The sequence below is a fragment of the Leucopleurus acutus genome (genome assembly GCF_964270905.1).
Source record: "Leucopleurus acutus genome assembly, chromosome: 17".
In the NCBI taxonomy this organism is placed as follows: domain Eukaryota; kingdom Metazoa; phylum Chordata; class Mammalia; order Artiodactyla; family Delphinidae; genus Leucopleurus; species Leucopleurus acutus.
In genome coordinates, this window is record NC_139159.1 from 28,423,238 (window position 1) to 28,448,291 (window position 25,054).

Consider the following 25,054-nt stretch of genomic DNA (forward strand, 5'->3'; position numbering starts at 1 on the left):
GTTACTTAGTTTTTAAGCCTCATTCCCTTGTTTCCTAACTATTGGGAACTTATAGTGTCTTCCTCAAAAGACTGTTGTGAGGATCTAAAGGGAAAATGCGGGTAAACGTCTTGGCTAAGACCCTGGCCTGTGGTAAGTCCTTAATAAATAGCAGCAGAATTCTTTTTGTGGTTCTTATCATTGTCATTATTGCGCTGTATTGTCTTTGCAGTCGCCGCCACCACGACCATCCCCGCCCTCCTCACTTCTCCAGCCGGTTCCTCACCTCCCAGCCGGGCGGCTCCCGGCCTGGGTGGCTCATTCATTCCCTGGAGGGCCCGCTGGGCAACACTTGCCTCTCTACGATGACCGATTCTCAGAAGGCAGGAAAGCCCCTCTGGAAGCCCTTCTCTCTTTCTTTCCCTCCTCCCTCTCCATCTCCCCGCCTTCGTATCAAGCACTATGTCTTTCCCGAGTTCAAACAGTGAGAGGACTCGCACCGCAGGACTCAGCCCCGCTCCGAGCGCCCCCCCACTCGCAGCACCTTCGTCCTCCCTTCTCGGGCGCCTTCCCTGCCCGCCACTGCCCCCTGGCGGACGAGGCCGAGAGCGCCCTGGCCCCGGGGTTCAAGGGCCCTCCCGGTCCTCCGCGGCCCCCGCCCTAAGCTGGGCCCCCGCCAGCCCCACGCAAGCTCGCTCGCCCGGCCCGCTCCCTCCTTCTGCTCGCTGCCCCGCCACTTCTTCTTCTGCCTGCCACCCCGAGGGACCATGGCGAGGTTCAGCTGGGGATACGGCGAGCACAATGGTGAGCGCCTTCCGCGGATGGGAGGGGTGAGGGAGGGGGCTCTGCGCCGGGGACGGCCAAGGGGGACCGCCCGCTTCCCGGAGTCCGCCGACCGCACTCTGCCAATCCACACTTGGCGAGAAACTTTTCGGTTTGTCTTTTGAATGAGCAGCGCTCCCCGGAGCCACACGCAGGAAGCGGAGGGAAGGCATAGTCCTGCGTGGACAGGGAAAGCGTCTCGGAGGCTGTTGATAGTGGGGGTGAGTTGACGTGCGTTAGCCCTGTCACGATACCCCAGACCCCGAAATCTTCAGATATGTCCCCTCGCTTTCATTTGAAAAGCCGAAAACTTTCTCTAGTAGTAACTACTTATCAATCAAAGGCACCGAGTTTAGAAATCTGAGGACATATTTCAATGAATCGAGGACAAGTTTGCTTTCAGTCTTCTAAGCTCATTATCTCTACGGGGAAACAAATCATGGAAAATATTTGAAAATATACTTAAGAAATTTTAATGACTTGAATTGCAACATTGAAGATTTACGTTGCCTTCTTGTCAATCAATGTACCGCAACTTTCTTAATAGCTACCTGTTAGCTATAAAATATTCCCACAGCAACTTGCAGTTGGTTGACTGGTACTGCTGGTTTTACCAAGATTTTAGGTTCTTTCTTAGAAATGAAGTTATATTTTAAGCTACGTCTGCAGTCTGCATGCTTTCTCCTTCCCCTTCTACACATCCTTTCAGAGACTGAGGAATTAGCAAAGGATCATTGACATTGTAACACGTTGGTAAAAATGTGTTTATTGATGGGACCAACAGGAATAATAAGATGTATACTTTTCTTCTTGTATATCTTAAATTATCAAAAGTAAACCATTTTTCTTGTTTTTGTATTAAACTGAACTGATGATTTTCAAATAACCATTACTTGAAATGTTTGCAAAGTGACACCACGAAAGCCTTACAGTGAATCACTGTCAAAATTAGGTCTGAGAATAATGATAGTAATAATAATAATACTTTCTTGGATTAACATGCATATTATTCAGCAGTACTGTATAGTTAATTTTATAGAAAGCTTACTTTCACAAAGAAACAGAAAAGTTTCATTTCTAATTGTAGTCTTTTTGAGGCTATGACTAACTTGCCAGTTAAAAAATGGCAGCAGGTGAAAGAGTTTTAATAATGAAAGGTATAATTTAGGTGGATTTCTCTTTGAGACTGCAATTATAATCTTACATTTTGCTAATTTTCAATTTATGTTTGGGGAAAAAACCTACAAAACAAATTTCTTTTAATTTCCCTCTCTGCTGGAATAATTTCTGTTATTGTTATTTAATAGTCACTGGGTGTTAACAGTGCCCTCACTATGATTAGGAAGGAGAAGCGTATTTTCAATCAATGAGTATTGATTACTCTTTAATATGTTTGAAAATATTGGCTCCAATGAAGTGCATCTGAAATTTTAAAAATCCATCTTAGAAATATGTGAAGGAGGTTAAGAGGTACAAACTTCCAATTACAAAATAAATGAATCACGAAGATGAAATGTACAGCGTGGGGAATAAAGTTATGTAAACTTTTTACCTAAAGTAAAAAGTTATGTAATGTCTTTGTATTGTGACAGATGGTAAGTAGACTTATCATGGTGATCATTTTGAATTGTATAAAAATATTGAATCACTGTGTTGTGCACTAGGTACTAACATAGGTAAATTATGCTTCAAAAACAAACAAACAAACCTAGAGAAGAAGAGATCAGGTTTATGATTACCAGAGTGGGTGGGAAGGGGGAATTGGATGAAAGTGGTTAAAAGGTACACACTTCCAGTTATAAAATAAATAAGTACTAGGGATTTAATGCACAACATGCTACATATAATAAACACGGCTGTATGTTATATATATAAGTTGTCAAGAGAGTAAATCCTAAGAGTTCTCATCACAGGGAAAAAATATTTTTTCTATTTCTTTGATTTTGTATCTATATGAGATGACTGATGTTAACTAAACTTATTGTGGTAATCATATCATGGGGTATGTAAGTCACATCATTATGCTGTACACCTGAAACTTACATAGTGCTGTATATCAATTATATCTCAATAAAATTGGAGAAAACCGAAGAAAAAAATGAAAATTTGAAAACATAAAAAAAAAATTCATCTTAGAAAAGCCATTAACAAGGAGTGATTTTGTATTTCGGCTAAGAATTGTAGGACCATTCCCTGCTTTTAGATTCAATAGCTTTCTGAGGACCACACCTTTAAGTAGATCAACTTTGGCAAAATCCTATTGGAAATGTGTTGTATCCTGACTGGGCAAGTTTTGTTGCTTGCCAGTTTAGACTGGCAAGAGCAGTGAATGAGCAGACAAAAGGAAACTTTAGCTGGGAATAGTAGCAGTGATAAAATGGAACATCAAGAAGTGAGGCATTGGAAGTGGTTACCTTCACAAACAGCTTACAACTTCTTCCACAAACCTTTGACAGTTTTATTAATTTAGTTTAGGAAATGTGACAATCACTGAAAACTACCTATCTCTATGGATATTCAGAAAGTTCCTGAATCAATGGAAGAACTTCTGTATATCTCTATAACTATGTTTAAATGGGTTTAACGTTGCACGTAAAAGGCAAGGGAAAGGAACCTACCATTATGGTTAATAGATAATATTGACTAACGCAAAGTGCTATTATTTTTATCTTATTTTGTCTTGCCTCTGCTTTTAAAAATAGTTCTGGTTATAAAGGACTGGAAATAGGAGCATAAAGGAATTAAGAGGAGAAAGATGCTCTTTCCTGATTGGAAAAAAGTTAATATGACATATGTATTGCATACTTGAAATCTGATTCTCATTAGGTTAACTCATACTTGTGGGCAGTGAAATAGAACATTTTTTTCACATGAAAAAAGGACGAGATTGTATACAAAAAGAGTGTTAGAAAGGTAAATGAAAGTACTTAGTAAATAAGGAAATGCAATGCCTTTTCTGTAATAAGATGTAACGAAGGACTTTTGATGTTCAAGTTGCTTTCAAGTCCAAAGTGTATGATTCATAAGAGAACAATTTCTAAGTTATGTTTGTGGTTATGTATTCATGCTATGACTTTTTTGTACCTGAAGCATATGTAAAGGAAAGAATTTATGCTTTCTCTTTTGCAAAGAAGAAGAGTAATAAGGAGCGTTAGATTTAGAGATTGAAGCTGTTGATAATTATGATATATTTGCATTTCTTGAAATTTCATTCTAAATCTTATCTTTAAAAAATATTTGTTGTTAGTAACAAATGCTTAATTCATCGTCATGCTGTGTCATCTTAGTTAGTACTTCACTTTTAGAGAAAGCAAGTTAGTTGGTTAGTGGAGTAGGGAAAAGCTTAGTCAGCAGCCATGCTCTACAGACCTGGTGGAGGTGGTGTAAATTACAGGCAGAGTAGAGGAGGAAATAAGAACCTCTAACCTGTAAAGTCTGTAGACTGGCTTGGAGCTTACTTGAAGCTGCAACCTGGCTGTTGATTTTGAGAGGCAGAACTTGAATGAGTCTCCCAGAGAAGTGAGAGTATACAAGGGAATTGTCAGTTTATTGCTTCACCTCAATTTATCAAACATGTGTTCGATTTGGGAACTTGATGCGATTTTGACTTTGTGAATGAGGACCAGGATGCCAATTGTACCTTGTATTGGAATTCATGTAATATTGGCAAAACAACCCTGGAAGGACCTTCTGAAACACAGAAAGAGAGAAATAAATTGTTGCCTGACTCTACTGCAGAAAACCAACAATATTACATTTCCTGACATGGTGCAGTCATTTTATATGTGAAAAATTTACGTATTTCCTTAGTTTGCCTGTTGCACATTCACAGGAAATTGAGCTGAGAACTGGGTGACATGTGAAGATACAGTGAGTGATAGAAGTGGGGAGAGCATTTTAAAGAACTACACCCTTTTTTGCTACACAGCTTTCTCAGCTCTGTTAGTTCTTTCAGCCCATAAACCTGACCTGTGGAGCTCTCACAGATCATTCTTGGAGCTGAGACTGAATCTCATTGTTTTCAATGATGAATTGTAGTGTTGCTTTTAGTTCAGTAGAAGGCATTTGTGAAGTACTTTTAACATGCTCTTTTGTCTACAAGGGTGAGTTTAATTCTGAAGATGAATTAAGGCAAACCAGGAAGTTTCCATACCTATAATAAAAGCAGTTGGTCTTGTAAAACAAAACAATTAGATGTTAAAGTGCTGAGGGTAAAGATCGTGTTTTATTAATCTTTGTATTTTCTTCAATGTCAAGTACAGTGCATTGCACTCAACAAGTATTTGTTGAATGAAATAACTTATTCAGTCCTTTTCTTTTGGTCCTATATGTTAAAGGTCCTATTCATTGGAATGAATTTTTCCCTATTGCTGATGGAGATCAACAATCTCCAATTGAGATTAAAACCAAAGAAGTGAAATATGATTCTTCCCTCCGACCTCTTAGTATCAAGTACGACACAAGCTCAGCTAAAATCATCAGTAATAGTGGCCATTCCTTCAATGTTGACTTTGATGACACAGAGGACAAATCAGGTTGGCTTTTCTTTTTTTTCTTGGTTGGGGTGAGGAGCTTGGTTGATTGGATGGCACATTCTTATCTTTCATATTTGAACTACCTCAGCACTGTGTGTCCCTTATTAGTACTTTGCTAGAACTTAGAGTAAAAGTTTTGTTTGATTAGTTCATGGAATAATGTCTTTCACACGGTGAATAAATAATAGACCAACCAAAAAAAAAACAACTAGTTTATTTGTTAATTTAAAAACTGAGTGAAGTAGAAAAGAGCATTTCCTTTTAAAATGAACATTTAATCCTTATTCAAGTATACCTCCTGCCCAAAGAATAGATGATATCAAGTTTAAAAGTAAGATTAAAGAGAAGATCAGAGAGAATCATATTTTGGAACACTTTTTAAGGCTTCCGACAAATTATTTTTATCTTAAGTCTACTATTAGGATAATGCTGTATTTACTCTATTAATGAAAAATAAATTTTAAAAATCCTTAATTGGAAGAAAGTCTTCACTTATTCATTAAGCTCAGATTTAGTTTAGTAATAGTATCTTGTGTTTATGTAGTGCTATATTGTTAGCAAAAATTATAAGCCCATTACATTTCTTCCTCATATTTGTTAAATTCATATATGTGATTCGCTTTCATCAGAGCAATTTAAAAGATGCATAAGGAAAGATGAACACATGGTACTTTTCAACTTTTGGGTGGGTGGAGAAGTAACCTCACTTTTTACATATATTAAATTGTCTTTCCTTCAGACCCTCAGTTTTATGAATCTGTATTAATAGATATGGTTGATGTGATAGTACATTATAAAAGTAGTCCGAAGTTTCTAAGTACAAAGTTTATACCACCCATAATGGTAGTTTGATACTGTTTATGATCTCTCAAACAAAAAACTGAGGCTATCCTTTCCTACTTTTAGAATAAGAAATGATTAGATTGTACTTCATCTAAAACTTTCTCATAAAAAACCTTAGTCATAAAAAATTCTTACTTTAATTTGCTCAGTGATGATCCTGGTCTTCTCTCTCTCTCCCTCTCTTTCCCTCTCTCTTCCTCTCATTTTCCCTCTACTTTGGGTTAATCAGTGGAATTAGTTTGTCTGTGTTTCCAGATTTGACGCTGTGTCCGTGATGGGTAGTGTGTGCCCTCTCCCATAAGCAAAGGTCTCATTTCTATCTAGATCACAATGAAATTACCAGGGTTAATTGAAAATATCCATAAAGTACTTAGTATTCCTCTGAGACAGAAGCTACATATATATAGGTCATGAGTCTCATTCTTCTGTCTCAAGATAAATGAAGAGAATGTTTCATGGTAATTTGGGGGATTAAATTAATTAAAACATAGAAACCACCATGGCTAAAATAAATTGTTGCTGATTTTTCTTTTTCTTTGGTACAAACTATAAAAAACACAAAGATACTTCTGTAACAAGCCATTTTAACTTGAGTAAAACAGTCTCCATTTTATAAAGAAGCCATTCTTACCAAGGTTAACTCTCAATCCCACCAGTCAAGAGACCACAGGTGTGAAACCTTCCTCATGGTCCTGGCAGGGCTTCTCTGGCTGGGCAGCTGCACAACCAGTGGTTAAGCTGTGGGGAGCCACTCCTCAAAATTTTAATAGTCCTTTAAAAAGCGACAGGTAGATGTGAAATTCACACAGGAAGAAATTCATTAGAGATAACTCTCCAATTGGCTGTAGCAGACAAGGGTGTTCTCCCCCTAGCTTCTGGTTTTTCGGAACACAGACAAGGTCCCCCCTCCCTAGGAATCACACCTGACTGGCCCCGTCACCCCTCCTGTGGCATCCCAGGCCTGTCCTCTTACAGAACTTCCCACATTGCATTGTGACTGCCAGTTGGTTCTTTCCACTCAGCTAAAGGCTCCCTGTGAGCAACAGCTGTGTCTTACTCATTTACCTAGCCTGGTGCCTGGCACACAGAGGGTACTCAATAAACGTATGTTTCAGTTAAAAGCATTTTTTTGGTATGATGTTTCTTGGAGGATATGGACAACACCATGGTATGGCATTAGGGTACAGAATGCATTAGTATATGTAGGTGAAGTCCCGATAGAATTACAAACCACCAGAAATCAATTAATATTTACCGTTTGACACCTAAATAGTTTGAACATTGGTGGATTATTCATAGTTTGAACATGTAATTTTTAAAGGCTGTGGTACTAATTTTTAAGTTTTAATAAATGAAATAGTTCCTGACATATAGTAAATACTCAATAACTACTAATAACTAGTAATAAAAATAATAATAAATAATAATGGTCTGTGTCCCTTCTGTGGATAAGATATGTTGTGCTGAAATTTTAAAAAGATGTCAAAAGGAAGGAAGCTGCTTTCTTGCTAAGAAAGGCCTACTAGGAATGCTAGTAACTTGATGGATTCAGTGACTGTTCTTTAATTTTCATCTCTAAAAATTGTCAATTTCTCAGTTATAATCCTGTTATCTAGTTCTAGGTAACTGCCTGAAGTTAAACAAATGTACAAGGTCTTAAATTATATATTAAAAAAGAAAAAAACAGAGAAAGATGGGGGGTAAGCATACCTTAGTTGTGTGATCCATGCCCCGCCCCGCCCTGAGCCAAGATATACAGGAAACTAAATTGGCAATCTGTGACAGTGATGTATTATAAAACTTTATTATAATTATGTTTCCTTCTATAAGTTTCTTGAGGATAGGGATGGCCTTGCTCATTGTGTACTTAGTATTGAACACAGTTGCTGGCCCATTATAAGCTCTTAAGAATTGTTGAATGAATGAGTGATCAGAGAGTAACTTGGTGTGCACATGCTCAGAGCAAAGGAAGCCAGAAGCCAAACTAATGAAAACTGTCCTGGCTCTGAAAAGAATTCAAGGCCCCGTAGCTAGGACCATTCCTATCTTCGTTCTCTCTCTCTCTCTCTCTCTCTCTCTCACTATAATCCTGGCAGATCTGTGCTCTTTGTTCTTTTCCTAGATTCCAAGCAAAATATAGATGTGCTGTTCATTTAGTTTTACTTCAGAGAACTCTTTACCATACAGTGATCAGTCCATGACTTTTATTAGATTCACAAGTCCTAAGGCTATGCGCTTTAGTGATGCTCAGGTCACTTCAGTAGCATCCTTACAAACTGAAGTTTGTGGGGGAGTGTTTCTACAGGTGAGGTCTCTTTCTTACTTTATGTTAATAACATTTATTGATCCGGGAACTGTCCTAGGCATTGGGTATACAAGAGAATGAGATCAATTCTGCCTTAAAGGAGTGTGTATCCTAGTGAGATAGACAGTAAATGCATGAACAGACAAGTGTTTTGCTTTCCAAATGAATTTTTTTCTGATTTTGTTTTGCCAGCCTTGCTTATCATTTTAGGCAGCTGACTACAGTGTAGTTTCAGAAAGTGAGTAGAGTAAGCAAATTACTAACAATTAAAAAAAAAGTTAAGTTCAATAGAGTAATGCATATGTTCCTAGTTGGTCTTTGCAGCATATAGCAAATGACAGATATCCTTTTACTAAGTTATTAAAATTTTCTCAGACTTTAAAATTAACTCTGGTTTCTTGATCTCTGTAGATCTCTTATATGAAAGTTTTATTTGGAATAGACTTTTTTAAAAATCTTAATGGAGGGATACGTGAAGTATTATATATATATATATATATGCTAAGTGTGATTTTGTAGAAATAATTACTAGTTTTCAAACATAAGATGGAAACAATATATATTTATTCATCTAGGTTGGAAAGTAAGATGAAGAATTTGACTCTTTAAAACACTAAATCATCCTCATTAAAAAATAATTTTTGTCACCATTATTCATTTTATATCATAGTTTAGCTGTTTAGTTGTTTTATTATAGACCGTCTCAATGTTGGCGATTAACCTTGGTATTTTGACTCATTTTTTCCCACTCTGTGTTTCTTTGGTAGAGCACTGCTCCAGGAGAATGGTCTTCATGATTAGACATTTGATCATAGTCCCAGGTTGGATATTTTAGTTAAAACACTCCAAGTCCAGATATGTAAAGAGTAAGGCAATCTCTGTTGCTTAACTAAGCAGAGCTGTGCTAATCTGGCTTTAAACCCTGGATTCAGAGCAGACTTTCCAGAGATCAACCAGTACTCTTGGATGTTTCCCTAATAATGTGTGTGTTTTTTGGTATCACTTTCTTTCTCCTGAGCCAGCTTGTTTGCATCTTCTCCCAAAGTCAATTCCACACTGATCACTCAAGCTCTCTAAGCTGCTTTTTATCTGTGAAGGAATGACTTCACGGTTCAGCTCAGGTCTTATTACGCAATAGCGAGGGGAAAAGAGACCCTAGAGCTGTTGATTTCTTTTTGTTTGGAATGCCACTGCATCCATGCTATATGGAGTCAGGGAAATGAGCCTTTTAAATTAATTTCTCTGTGAATCATCTTTGAAACTGTTTGTTTAAATACAAATTAAATATTTTATTCATTCCTTCATCAAATATTTATTGTGCATCTCCTCTGTGATGGTTACTATGCTAGGTGATGGGATGGGTACAACAGAGACCCAAGCAGATGGTCTCTGCCCTCGTGAACATTGTTCCGTGGGAGAAGAAACAGTACAATTTTCTGTTTTTGACAGAGTAACAGAAGAGCAAGCCCTAGAGTCTGGTGTAAGTGGTTCTCCCTTCTCTTTTATTTTTCAGAGGGCTCTGAACATAGCTATCTTTATTTATTGTAAAGATATCTGGATGCAAATGAATCTAAAGGAAGCCCCAACCATTCAACCTTACAAAAGATTTTATTATATACACTCCCATTTTTTTTTCCTTAGGCAGTTTCAGGAATTGTAGAAGTTAAAGAACATCCAGTCCAATCTCTTAATTAAACAAACAATCACAAATATAGACAAGAAAGCTGAAGCCCATAGAGGCTTAAATGAGTTTTGAAAGGTGGCATAGTTTAGTAGCCAAGCTGGGACTATTCCCACATCTGCTGATTCCAACTACTATACCAACTCTTAATTACTGATGTTCAACTTCAGCCGAGTCAAACCAAGTAAGGGAGAAATGAATTCAGTTGTACTGGTCAATACAGATGGCAGTCTGGATCATTCTTTCTCCTACAGTATAGCTCAAAGAGGAGTGTGCCTTAGTCAAATGTATTATCTTGTCTTTTTTGTTGTTGTTGTTTGTAGAAAACTGCATGCGATACCTCTTAACATCTTTTGCTTCTTATGTAAGGTGCATCATTCTTGACAAATTTTGAGATATATATATATATATATATATATATATATATATATATATATATATATCTTCTGAAGAAGAGGGTAATTTAAATCAAACTATTGTTTAAGGCTGCACCATACCAATCCAACACTTAATCCTGTTGGAATGTCAATGAGAGATTAGCAGTGCTTTTGATGTAATCAGCATGAGATGCTTCCACATCTTCACATATCCTTTAAAACATGCTCAATAAAGATTAATTGGGAGGAGACAGTTTAGGACTATGTTTTCTACTAAAAAGCTTTTCTGTGTACTTAATATATGATTCTATTGCCACGGTTTTAGAGATCATATGTGTTGAGGCAAAGTACTAAAATATACTCTGCCAAAGTGACAAAGATATGATGGATTATTTTTAAAGTGTTAATTTTGTCCTGTATTTCATGTTTCCCCAAGAAGATAGAATTCAAGTATAAAAGACATGCTTACTTTGCCAGTTTTTGTAGTAATCATAACAGCAATAAAATAGTAATAATAGCTAACGTGTCCAGCATGCTGACTTTCTGCCAGGCAGTGATAAGTACTTTGTGTTCAATTTTTCTTCTGTTTTTACAACAGCATCAGGAGGAGGTAACATTACTCTCTGGAGGTTATAGACAGGAGAGCTGAGGTTTCAAAGTTAGAGGATTTATGCAAGATGACACAGTTAGTAAATAAGGCGTGAGCCCCAGAACTCCTAATGCTGAAGCCTGTTCTCTGACCGTATTGCTAGGCTGCTCTACCGTGTTCAAGATGGAGCTCTTAGCACATCACATTTTCATTTAGAGAGGCTGACATTCTCCATTAAACAGAGCAATTCTTTACCTCTACAAACTCCCAGTTTCTGCTACTTTTAACCAGTGTGTCTGTTTTGATTTACAAGATATTCCATAAAAACCTGTATTGTGGACTCTTTAACCTTTTAAAATGTTTGTTTTTACTCCTCATATATTTAAAAGTTGTATTCCTGTCAGCCATCTGAATGACATTTATAAAAAATTCCTTGAAGGACATGGAGATGTTGAGTGATCCAGGGAGATGCTGTGGGTTGTGACAGGATGTGTAATTTTTTTTTTCTTGCTGACAATTTAAAATGTATTGATGTTTAGTTCTGCGTGGGGGTCCTCTCACCGGAAGCTACAGGTTACGACAGTTTCACCTTCACTGGGGGTCCACCGATGATCACGGCTCTGAACACGTGGTGGACGGCATGAGATATGCCGCAGAGGTGAGCCATCAGACTTGTATTCATCATTCAGAGTTTTTCTATGTGATGGGATTTTGGGGACACAGAAGACAACTCTCCTTATGCCAGATTAGGTATCTCAGTGGCTGAAATCGCTTTATTCTGTCAGCATGAGAGTTTATCAACATGAGAGCCACACGTTTGGCCCTTCTGAGTCTTAGAGATTAAGGTTTTTGTGCCATTTTAGAAATGAATAAACTGGAGACTTAGAGAGACTAAGTAACTTATCCAGCTAGGAAGCAGTTGAGATGGCTTGAAACCCAGGTCTGTCCAATACCAATTACAAACTCTGTTGTATTTCCTGAAAAACCAGTGAGAAGGGAGAGAAAGAAACATTTGGTTGAGGCCCAACTGTGTACACGTTTGGTCCAGACACAAATATATACTAAGATCACGTAAAGTCCATATAATAGAGTTAATAGTAAGTGGCCAAGTTCCTCGTAGGGAAAAAAAGTAAAGTCACAAACCCTCCTAAACTCTACATTACCTCTACAACCTCAGGTATTAAAATGGAGTCTCTGTTAATTATTCAGGTCGTTGGTAAAGCAGAATAGGATGAAGTGTTCATTGACTTGTTTTTTTTCCATTGGGGAGTGAACTTCTTTTCCTTATAATCATATTCATTAATAATATTCTACTTTTTCTAATCCTCTGGTTAAAGGACAAAGCATAATATACTTCAAGCTTTAAAACAGTTAAATATTGGGCTTCCCTGGTGGCGCAGTGGTTGAGAGTCCGCCTGCCGATGCAGGGGATATGGTGTGGAGCGGCTGGGCCCGTGAGCCATGGCCGATGAGCCTGTGTGTCCGGAGCCTGTGCTCCGCAACGGGAGAGGCCACAACAGTGACAGGCCCGTGTACCGCCAAAAAAAAAAAAAAAAAAAAAAAAAAAAAACAGTTAGATATTGCTAACACCCAGCTTTATCATGAGATGAAAGTGAATTATTGTGTGACTCAACCAAAGCTACTTATGTGAAAATATATAATGTGGCTTGTGAGTCGCCTAGGCAAGACAGAGCAAATGTTACCAGGCAAGTACAGTTTTTCTTCATTTTTCTTGTGATTACTGACCTGTGGAGTTGAGACACTCTTTTATAGCCCTGCTGTTCAGAGAGATTCAGCAAACAGACTTCTTTCCAGTTTTATTTTTCTGTTGACTTATACATCTGCTCTCTGAGACTATCAACCAAAACGTCCTTTTTGCCTACTAAAACACTTTTGCTTGAGGCCAAGTGCTTAGGGTATGGGACCTGCTCTTTCCTTGGGGTGGAGGAATAAAATCTACATCCAAAGTGGACAAAAGATGCCAAGAATGTACAAAGCAGAACTCCTGAATCTGTACAGTGTCTCAGTTTATATCACCTACTGAATAGTTTTCATGTTTGCTTTCTAAAGTTTCGTGTTCTAAATTTGACATGTTCTAACTTTCAAAAGCTTTGTGCAGATTAAGAGCTGGCTTTGGATCACTGAACTGTAATTTTCCTAAGCCGCTTAGGAAAATTGGTCACATTGCTTTATGTTTACACCTTCTAACTTCATAAACTTCAAAGTATACTCTCAGAGAGGTTGACTCTGAGTTGGCAAGTGGTTTCCTGGAAAGGGCCCTCATATATCCTGAAATTAGTCAGAGGCTCAGAGTCCTTACTTGCAGAGCAAGGGCCATCTTTGTAGGTTTTCCTTCTTGAAGAAGATGAAGCTTTGACTGGAATTTCACACTGTTCTTTAATGTATGTTTAAGGCTATTTATTTCATTTGTTCATGCATGCATGCATTCATTCATTCTTTTAAGAATTCATTGAGATCCTAGCATGTCCCCCATCTTGGCCCAACTTACTCGTGCTCATCCTGAAGGGAGTGCTGTGAAGGAGGAGGGATGGGTCAGGAAACACTTCCTCATGGAAAAGGCTTTACCCAAACCTGAAGCAGGAGCAGGAGTGAGCCAGGCAAAGGGGAGAACGCCTGCATAGACTCATGTGTGAGTACTGGGGCTGGGGAAGAGTATAACATATTATCACATATTTGAAGAACAGAATGGCCAGTGTGATTGGAGCACGAAGTAAAAAGGGGAGAGTTGTCAGGGGTAAAGTTGGGAGGCTAGAGGCATCTCATCTTATTAAGGTAAGTCACGTGAGTATTGCAAACTTTATTCTTAGTGCAACAAGAAGCCACTGATTGGCTTTAAATCAGGAAGTGATTATATACATGTTTTAAAAATATCATTCAAACTATAGTTTGAGAATAAATTGGGTTGAAGCAGGAGTGGATAAAGGGAACCAGTCAAGAGGCTTTCGGGAATTTTCCAGGTAATAGGACATAGTGCAGCTGGAGGGCTGGCTGGCTGGAAGTGCCACTTCAGTGGGGTGATTGGTGATTACTTGTGGTTGAGGGTGAGGGAGGGAAGGAGTCAGTGTTTCTGGCTTGAGATAGGAATGTAACTGGAAGAAAAGGAAGTCTGGGTCAGACCTCAGGGTTGGTGGGTGTTCAAGGTCGACAATAAACAAATAAATAAATTGGATGTGGTAAGTTCTTTGGTAGGAACAGTACCACATGATCTGGTAGAGTAACTGGGTGCTTAAGAAAGGCCTCTTTGAGATGATCAGTGAATTGAGACTGAATGACCAGAAGAAGCCACTCTGAGGAAATCTAGGGAGATCTTTCTGGTAAGTGGGAACAACAGGTCCAGGTGCTCTCAGGAAGAAATGAGGTTGGCATGTTCTAGAAGACAAAGACATTGGCTTCCAGGATTGGAGTTAATGAGAGAGGAGAAATTATTAGCCATGTTCCAGAGAGGCCTGCAGGGGCCATACCAAGTTGGTCTTTGGGGGGCTTGGTGAGCAGTTTGGAGTTTATCTTCATGTAGCAGGACAAAGACAATGGAGGGTTTCGAGCAGGGAAATGGCATGTTCTGCTTTATATTTTATAAAATATAGCTAGCTGCTCCGTGGCTAAGAGTTTGGGCAAACATTGAAGAAGCAGGGAGACAAACTAGAAGGCTATGAACGTGTTCACATGAGCGATGATGGTGATTTGTACTATGGGGTGGTGGAGATGAAGAGAGCTAGACGAATCCATATGTTTGGGGGGTAAAATCCATGGGATTTGCCAAGGAGAAGGATGTCAAGATTGAAGGAAGGAAAAAGAGGAATCTAGAAGCACTCTTAAGATTTTGGCTTGAGGAACCATGAGAATGGTTGTGCTATTTGCTGAGATGGGAAAGTCCAGGGAGGAGCAGGCTGCAGACAGGAATGAACTGTCTGTTTGGACATGTTAAATTGGAGAGACAACTATAGATATTCTAGTCTCGTGTTCAAATAGGCTACTGGATACAAACCTGGAGTTTAACGAAAAGGTCAGGGTGGGAGACGGAGGTATTTGGGAGTCATTTGTGTTGGGTTTCAGGTTCAAAAGGATCCCTTTGTGCTTGGCTATCATAAGTGATTCCTAGGGGTTGTTTAGTTTTTCCAGCTACTTTTGTACCTAACTTCAGGACTATCATCAAGTTGTGTCCTCTTAAAAAATAAAAATATGGGGCTTCCCTGGTGGCGCAGTGGTTGAGAGTCCGCCTGCCAATGCAGGGGACACGGTTCGTGTCCCGGTCCGGGAAGATCCCACATGCCGCGGAGCAGCTGGGCCCATGAGCCATGGCCGCTGAGCCTGCGCGTCTGGAGCCTGTGCTCGGCTACGTGAGAGGCCACAACAGTGAGAGGCCTGTGTACCACAAAAACAAAACAAAACAAAAAAAACACAAAAAAACCCCACCCACATTTAAAGCTGTAACCTATAAAAATTTAATTTGGAGCCTAATCTAATGATTTGTGACATTATAGATATTAAAGTAATCTAAATCATGAAAGACTTTATCCCGAGAGTCACCTATCTACAAAAAGTAGGCTAATAGTTCACTGCATATTTGGAACTTTATCTGATTACAATTTATGCCAAATACATAATGAGTGTATTAAATATGTAGTTGATAGTAAAATTACAATTTCAACATTAATGAGCACATTTTATGAAGCAATAGTATGCAATTTAAAAATATTAAAGTTGAAAAATACTATTATTTAGAAATTGCTTTCCAATAGGGAAGAATCTTATTTCCCTTTTGTTTTGTTTTGTTTTGTTTTGTTTTTTTTTTGCAGTACGCGGGCCTCTCACTGCCGTGGCCTCTGCCGTTGCGGAGCACGGGCTCCAGACCCACAGGCTCAGTGGCCATGGCTCACGGGCCCAGCCGCTCCGCGGCATGTGGGATCTTCCCGGACCGGGACATGAACCTGTGTCCCCTGCATCGGCAGGCGGACTCCCAACCACTGCGCCACCAGGGAAGCCCTTATTTCCATTTTTGCAGTGACTACTATAACTTCTTGTCATTCAGTTCAAATCACTGTGACTGTCACTGTTAGAAAATGTGAGTTTGTTGTTTGTTTGAGTTTTAGTTCAAATACAAATGCTAATAAAGCTGATATCAGTGGCTCTGAAGATACTGCTGCCAGTTAAGCAAAGTGTGTGGCAGAGAGAAGGACTTGTTTAAGAAAACAAAACATTTTTCTTGCTTTAGTCTCCTATAATATTTCAAACAATTGTTGTTTTTAACCAGTGGAAGGATATACAGATAGATTCATGTCTCTTTAGTTACACATTCATTTTCTAATCCGTTGGAGTTGTGAACATAAAGAGGGCATTTCACATCTTTCTATCTCTTTGGTGTCATCTCTTACAAAGTGAACTATGTTGGCAAGGAGCCACTTGAAACAACTTCAGCATACTTTCCTACCTCTCCCTTACAGTGGAACATCATCTGTCTCATGTGAGCCACATGAATTTTGTTTCGTCATCCAATGTTTTCAGGCTTTGTGCCTCTCCCAGATATCTGACATCAACATAGAACATGGCACCAGAAGAATCGGCTTCTGTATTTTCCATCTAGATATGCCACAGTCTTCCTTGATTGTTTGTTAATGGTGCACTATTTTATAGTTTTATAGTTCCCAGTTTATGGTAACTCTTATTTATCTAGAAAGCCTCCCATATTAGTTGCCTGTGAGATGTGAAGTTATATTTAAAGGAAGGGGTAAAAATATTCATTTGAATATACTAAATTCTCTCTGTAACAGCCAGAAAGGTGATTTGTGCATGAAACCCTTCATAAATAAGTGTTTCCTCCCCGAGGTGTCAAAAGGACTCATTTGAAAGAGATCTTATCTGAAGTCCATCCTTCATGGAGGGTCCTTGGACAACATGGCCAAGTCATGATCTTGGCCAAGTCATTTGGGTGCCTGCATTGCCCTCTGGATTCTATCTCAGTTTGTCCTTCCCTTAACCAGGAATGAAGACCCTCTAAGAGTGGTCTTCTGCCTTACTATCATTCTACAACCCTTCACGCTTGTTTGTGAGTCTGGGATACTGCATTGTTTACTATTGTAGGACATTTAGGACACCTTTGGAAGTTGTGAAGTGGGTGAAGCCTGTTTTCTAGAGTTCCAACTCCTTGTCCAACTCCAACTCCTTGTCTCTTCCTTCTTTTTTCCCCCCTCATCAGTAGCACCAGCTGCCTCTCATTTTCTTCCTCCGATGCCTCTGTTTACAAGACCCTGAAGCCTCTTTTTCCCTCTTAAAACTTGCTCTCAACAGAGGATCTGAACATATTCTTAGAAGTTACAAAATGTGTAAATACCGCTAAAAATAATTACCCCTAAGGAGAATTTGCATTTTCAAGCCATAAAAAGTCTTAAACTGCAGTGATGAACATCTGACTGGCAGTTTCAGGAACAGCTGGCGCTGTTCTCAGCAGCAGGATTGTCCCCAAATACCTACTGTGTGGAGTTTGACTTCTCCGCTTGCCTATGACCCTGCGCTCGTGCGTTGGACTCAGCCACCAGCTGGGGTCTAATTGAAGGCTGCACAGTTGCAGTCCCATCTGTGGACATGGGGGAGCCCTGAGTCACCTGGGAGCAATGGTTGGAGATTGTTAGGGCTAGAGAGGCTTGACAGGATGCTCCAGAGCCTTCTAGTGATGTGGACTTCAGCACAGTACACCACAGACCAAAGTGACATGGTCCTTCACCTGTGTACTTTAGTTTTTAGACAAAAGTAAAGAGGAGGATTCTGGACATTATACATATAAGTGCACAACACCAGAAGATCTATATAAATGTTTTATTTGTGTTTATGTTTTTAAGGGTGTTTAAAAAAAAACATTTGAATTATGTTGTGTTCCTCCCTTTCAGCTCCACGTTGTTCACTGGAATTCAGACAAATACCCCAGCTTTGTTGAGGCAGCTCATGAGCCAGATGGACTAGCTGTCTTGGGCGTATTTTTACAGGTGAGAATCACTAATTTCATTTTGAATAACTAGTCAGCCATGTTGGATAAAGAGTTTCAATCATGGGGTAGACGGTCTACCATTTTTTAATAGTAAACTAGTTCTAGGTTTAATGTTTTCCCTTTGAAGTGAATTTTAAAGTTTTGTATATTATTTTATGGTTCATCTAAGGGCCCAGAACTACCCTAGGAACATTGTCTTATGAAACGTCTCATTGTCCATTGATCATTTTTTTGTGAATAGCAAACGCAGATGCAGCAACAATAGTAGCAGAAGTAACAACTGAGATCTTGAGAAGAAAATCTTTATAATAGGCTCTTCCTGACTGCTCAATATTTGGAGATACAGGATAGGGTAAAATTCAAGTTCCTGATTCTTTTTTTTTTTTGGCGGTACGAAGGCCTCTCACGTTGTGGAGCACAGGCTCCGGATGCACAAGCTCAGCGGCCATGGCTCACGGGCCCAGCCGCTCCACGGCATGTGGGATCTTCCCGGACTGGGGCACGAACCTGTGTCCCCTGCATCGGCAGGCAGACTCTCAACCACTGCGCCACCAGGGAAGCCCAAGTTCCTGATTCTTGAAGCACTAGTTTGACCACAATAGTATTTTGTCCCAAACACACTGACCATTTTAAAAGATTCTGTTGTATTTTCCTTTGTCTGATATCCACAGGAGGTATCACTGTCATAATACCTGTGGGTGGGCTGTGCCGCTCAACTCCCACTGCGACCACATTCCTTAGGGTGTGCACTTTCAATATGCCCCTGACTCTGCGTGATGTTGATGTTGTAAATCGTTGCACTGGGACAGGGGGAAGTATGGGGCAGAGCAGAGACTGGCATGCATAGCAGCAGCTCCTTTTTTCGGTCCCCAAGTCTGGTGGTGGCGGTGAGATCCAAGTGGGGCAAGGCATTATACTTGAATCCCAAGGACTTAAAACCTTCAGAGAGATTCAGGACACCCCAAATAAATGAAAAGAAGTATATATATTTTTCTGAAGGATTCTCCTCATGATGATACATTCCCTTGATTCAGGACCTCAAGTCATTTTAAGCTGAAAGTGGGAGATGTTTTCCTCTAATGTTTTGATTGTCACCAATAGTTGGTTTGGATCTAGGGTCTGAAAGTCACATCTGGTTTAATAGTGCAGGTGTTATGTAAGAGTTTCCTAAGCAAAGTTTCTCTCGAGAGAATCTGTACCCTGAACATTCATAAAGCTGACAAATAAGAAGCTGTTACTGCTAGTTTTGGAATCGAAGTTATAGTTCAGCCAAGGAGCCCTGTAATATTATCTTCTTGTTTTGATTTTTCTGGCGTGATAAGGCTGGCAGGTGAAAGAGAGCCTCACTATAGAACAATCACTGTTTGTTTGTTCTGGGCTGGCTTAGGTTTTTTGTTTTTGTTTTTTTTAAAAAAAAAGAATTTAAAAATAGTGACTGAAATGGAGTGATGCAGACCTGATGTGCTACAGTAACCATTTCTTCTGAAATGTTGTGTTTTCAGATTGGTGAGCATAATCCCCAACTTCAAAAGATTACCGATATTTTGGATTCCATTAAAGAAAAGGTAAAATTAATTGCTATGTACTAGTGACTAATATATTCCTTGGTTTCTCCTGAATTCTCTTATCTTCTTTTAAAAATTTAGACTTTGACATAGCATATGCTGCCAGCTTGGAAGCAGGTTTGGAACATACTTGACCAATAGAACAGAAGTAGTTTATTACCACTTATCTCTTGAAAATTATGAAGGGGTCTTAAGTTATCTAAAACAATCACTAATGCATCTATTTTTGCATAATTAGTTTCTTTTGTTGGAGTTTTGCAGAGTAAGCCTTTAGTGGCAACACATTTTAAAGACCACTTACATTAAAAAGTAAATCTTGAGCTTCTTAAATAAATCTAGGTGATGCGCTACTTCATCTTAAATTTTTAGATTAAGGCAGATTCTTTTTTTTTAAGATATGAAAAGTAGATACTAAATAATTCCATGAATTACAGAATTCCAGTGAAATAATATTTCAATGGAAGTATGTTTTTTTGAGGTCTGTGTAAAGCTTTCCCATTGTAATTTGTGGGAATTCTCTTTTCTTCCTCAGGGTAAACAAACTCGATTCACAAATTTTGACCCATTATCTCTGCTTCCTCCACGCTGGGATTATTGGACATATCCTGGTTCCCTTACAGTCCCACCTCTTCTAGAGAGCGTCACATGGATCGTTTTAAAACAACCTATAAACATCAGCTCTCAACAGGTATATCGCTTTTTCCACATTGATCCTGATTCACTAGAGGAAACTGGGCTTAATCTTGTGTGTGTGTGTGTGTGTGTGTGTGTGTGTGTGTGTGTGTGTGTGTTTTCAAACCCTGCCCTCATTTCTGCTGTTGTGAAGCCTGAAATTAAGGCTTTACCTTTCTCTTCATTAGTCAGGTGGGTGGTTGGACCAGATGAGGTTTATGTCCCTTTCTTATTTGACCTTCTATGATTAGATGATTTCTTTCCCATTTCCTAGAAATGCAATGTGCAAACAGGCACGGGTGGAAGTGAAGTGCCACTTTAAGGGCTATACTTGTTTGTTTTTATTTTCTTTTGTGTGGTCTGAGATATTAACAGTCTGGGATACAAATGGGAAAATCAGGAGAGAAGCTTATCTCAAAAGGTGATAGTCTCCTTTTTGACCTCAGTCCCTGGACCTGCCTCCCCTACAGATCTCACATTTAGAAAGGGACCGGTGAGAACTGCCTTGAGCATAGCACCCTAAGAAATGTGTGTACTTGTTAAATTTAAGAAGTCCATCTGATCTTTTGGCTTTTATCGACAAAACTGTTGTGAAGCTGCCTGAGGGGCTTTAAGCATTTTCTAAGAGGCTGTGGGTGGCTGCCTGTACTCTTCTTGTGAGGACATTTCCTCACTGGTTCTTCTGATAAATGCTTATAGAGCCCCCATAGTCAGTCAGTCAGTCAGTCTCGGAATGTCTTTGATGACTCTGGCCAGAGCTGTGAACCCACCCTGTGACTGACGAATCTGCCAGGTGGATGCTCTGTGCTCTGGGATGCTATACCTAACGGGTGTTGTTTTGTTTTCTGTTTCAAATTATATGCTGCAAAATCTTAGTAAGAACATAACCTAGTAATTTTTGCATCTAATAAAGTACTCCTGTCCTGGGCTGGCCCGCCTGCCTAGTGGTTTATATCTTTCGTCCAATCAAAGACTAGAGCTGTTTCACCTTTACGAAGGTCATATCAGGTAACTTCCCCTTGGGGTGTTGAACACATCCAACTTCTGTCGACCTTGTCTTTAGAATGAAAGCCAAATAATAATCTGGGGCATACGTATTAAAACACTTTATAAAAGTCTGGGTAGAAATCCAGAGCTTGACTGACACGGAAATTCCTGTGAATTTTTTCCATCATAAATAAGGTGAGTTGCATCATGAGAAAAACGACCTGTCACAGATTCAGTGGCTTTATTAATGGGGTTCATTTTCCTCCCCTTCACATGCTAAACTGTTTACTTTTACATTCTTTTATTAAATTTGAATAGGTTAATAGTAAGAGTTAATACATTATAACATCAAGTTAGTAATATTAAGGGAATCATATCTTCCCTCATATTTCAAGAATTTATTTATTCCTTAAAGCCGGTTGGAAAATAAGTTTTTTCAATCCACCTGTGATTTGGAAAACAATATATATCAAAATATATATTTAGTTACTTAAAATACATAAAGTTAACTGAATCAAAAATAACCCCCTGCAAGTTTAGGAATGACTGACTGCCTAGCTGTGAATTCACTACTGTATCTTATTTGAAGCTCAATTCATTAATGTTAATTATTAATGTGGTTTTTATGCAGTTAGAGTTTATAAAATAATAGCTGTACTTTAGAGCTTTAGTGTGAGTGGTAATTCACTTTGAGGCATTCACTTAAATCTACTGTAGCAGGAACACTTTCAGACATTTTATTTTTAACCAGATTGAAATGATTATCTGAGTAATAATCCCAATTATTATGATGATTATAATATCTTAATAATCCAAATTATCATGATGATTATAATATCATAATAATCCAAATTATTATGGTGATTTTAAGATTTAAAGAATGAAGCAAAAGATATTTTAAGAGTCAAATCCTATTTGAACCATGAGAAGAACATCAGAAAATGCCCAGTTGAGAGACATTCTCAATATACCTGATCAGTAGTCCTCAAAACTGTCAAGGTCATCAAAAACAAGGTAAGTCTGAGAAATTGTCATAATCACGAAATGCTCAAGGAGACAAGACAACTAAATATGATGCCATTTCCTGATAGGATCCTGGAACAGAAAAAGATGTTAGGTAAAAACAAAGGAAATCTGAATAAAAGATGGACTTCAGTTAATGATAACATATTAATATTGGTTCACGACTTGTGAAAAATGTACCATACTAATGCAAGATGTTAATAATGGGAAACTTTTGTGTGCATCCTTAAAAGTGAATGAAAAAAAATAAAAGGGGAAACTGAGTGTGGGGTATCCGAGAACTAATTATTCTATCTTTGCAAGAATTCTGTAAATCCAAAACTGTTCTAAAATAGAAAGCATATTTTAAAAATCCAAAGCATGAAAGGGTTGATAAGATTATTTAGTTGCTTAACTCTTCTATATAAAGTAAAATGAAAATGTCTTTTGTGTATACCATTGATTTAAGGATTACTTTTCAAAAGATAATTTTTAATCTCAATTTTAGCAGCTCTTTATTTTAGAAACCACTGGAAAATAGTATTTTTATTTATTTTTCAATTCCACCATATAATGTCACTATCTGTGAAGATTAAATCCTCTTTTTAGTAAGTTGGTGCCAGTTTTTTTCTAGGTTTTTTTCCTGCTGCTATTTCTTACCAAGTCATTGTTTGACCTAAAGGGCAAATCAGATGGTTTTCGTTTTCTTTTTCTTGATCCAAGTCCATTTTTCTCCCCAAAGAAAAAGAGTCATTTACGGGAATGCTTGATTTAACTGCCAGGCCAGTAAACAGATACACTGTTTTTTGCTACTTCTGATAACAGATCTGTCATTCTTTGGAAGGCTGACTTCTCTTGCCAAGTCTCTTTGGTTTATGCCAGATTATCTATAGTGGCTTACTGACCTGCTGAAATTTGATGTGCAGAATACTTGGCTTTAATTCTGTACTCCTTTTTAAAGAAATTTTTTTTCTTTTTTTGTTTATTACTATATTTGCATACAATAAGATTCATGAATTTTAGTGTGCAGCTGATGATTTTGCTTATTGTAACAACCACTACAATCAAGACATAGAGTGGATCCCTTGGCTGAAAAAGTTTCCTTGTGCCCCTCTGTACTCCATCTTCTTCCTTGTCCATGGCCCCAGGCAACCACTGAGATGTTGTCACTAGAACGTTATTTTAAAATTTTATTTAAATGGAATCATATAGTACATAAACACTCCTGCTCCTCCTTCAGGTTTGGAGTTAAAGGCCTTTTCCAAGAGGGAGCATTCAAAACAATCTGACAGAGTATTTTCTCTCAGTCTGTGGTTTGCCTCTCTTTTTTTTTTCACTATATCTTTTTTTTTTTTTCTTTTTTTTTTGCGGTACGCGGGCCTCTCACTGTTGTGGCCTCTCCCGTTGCGGAGCACAGGCTCCGGACGCGCAGGCTCAGCGGCCATGGCTCACGGGCCCAGCCGCTCTGTGGCATGTGGGATCTTCCCGGACGGGGGCACGAACCCGGGTCCCCCGCATCGGTGGGCAGACTCTCAACCACTGTGCCACCAGGGAAGCCCTTCACTATATCTTTTGAAGAGCAAAAGTTAAAAAGTTCTTAATCTAGATGAAGGTCATTTTATCAATTTATCTTTTATCGTTTGTGCTTTTGGTTTCCAGATAAGAAATCTTTGTCTAACTATATACCACAAAATACTTTTTCCTACTTTAAGTAATAGTTTTAGATTTTACATTTAAGTGTTCTATTATTTATGAGTTAATTTTTATGTGTGTTGTGTCCCATTTTCTTTCCTTCCGATATTCTTTTTTTTACTTGAAGTACAGTTGACTTACAATATTATATCAGTTTCAGGTATACAACATAGTGATTTATTATTTTTATTGATTATACTCTACATAAAGTTATCACAGAATATTGCCTATATTCCTCTGTGCTGTACATTACATCCTTATAACTTCTTTATTTTATACCTGGTAGTCTGTACCTCTAATACCCTTCCCCTATATCGCCCTTCCCCAAGCCGTCTCCCTTCCGCTAACCACTATTTTGTTCTCTTATCTTGAGTCTGTTTCTGTTTTGTTATATTTGTTCATTTGTTTTATTTTGTAGATTACACACATAAGTGAAAACATATGGTATTTGTCTTTCTCTGACTTATTTTACTAAGCTAATACCCTCCAGGTCTCTTCATGTTGTTGCAAATGGCAAAATTTCATTCTTTTTTTCTGGCCAAGTAATATTCCATCACACACACACACACACACACACACACACACACACACACACACACACCCCACCCCACATCTTTTTTATCCATTCATCTGTTGATGACACTTAGGTTGCTTTCATATATGATATTCTAATTATGCAAACATTTGACCTTTTAATAACATGTAACAGGTTCCTTCCAAGGCTCTATTAGTTTGAAATCTTTTAAAAAATCTCTGTTCTTCACTGTGGATAATTTCTATTGATCTATATTCAAGTTCATTTGCTCTTTCTCTGTCATGTCAGTTTGTCTGTTAATTTTATCCAGTGAATTTTTGTTTTAGAAATTATATTTTTTAGATCTAAAATTTATACTTGATTCTTTTTTATTATTTCTATTTCTCTGCTGAGACTTCCCATTACTCTGTTGAAATTTCTCACGCACTAAAAAGTATGCTGTTTAACTTCATATAACCCACAGGTAGTTG

The 25,054-nt window shown here is 38.4% G+C and overlaps 1 protein-coding gene across 1 annotated transcript in view; it reads left to right on the forward strand.

Moving 5' to 3' along the window:
* Positions 1 to 716: 716 nt before the first annotated feature.
* The window catches only part of CA13 (carbonic anhydrase 13), a gene marked incomplete at its 3' end in the record, with an annotated part of 30,205 nt that continues 5,867 nt past the window's right edge, over positions 717 to 25,054 (forward strand). Inside the window, exons 1-6 of the mRNA XM_082858844.1 lie at positions 717 to 783; positions 5,139 to 5,336; positions 11,671 to 11,789; positions 18,034 to 18,129; positions 19,634 to 19,696; positions 20,229 to 20,384. Coding sequence (XP_082714970.1) covers positions 747 to 783; positions 5,139 to 5,336; positions 11,671 to 11,789; positions 18,034 to 18,129; positions 19,634 to 19,696; positions 20,229 to 20,384 — 669 coding nt within the window. The 5' untranslated portion in view covers positions 717 to 746. The remainder of the gene's footprint in view (positions 784 to 5,138; positions 5,337 to 11,670; positions 11,790 to 18,033; positions 18,130 to 19,633; positions 19,697 to 20,228; positions 20,385 to 25,054) is intronic.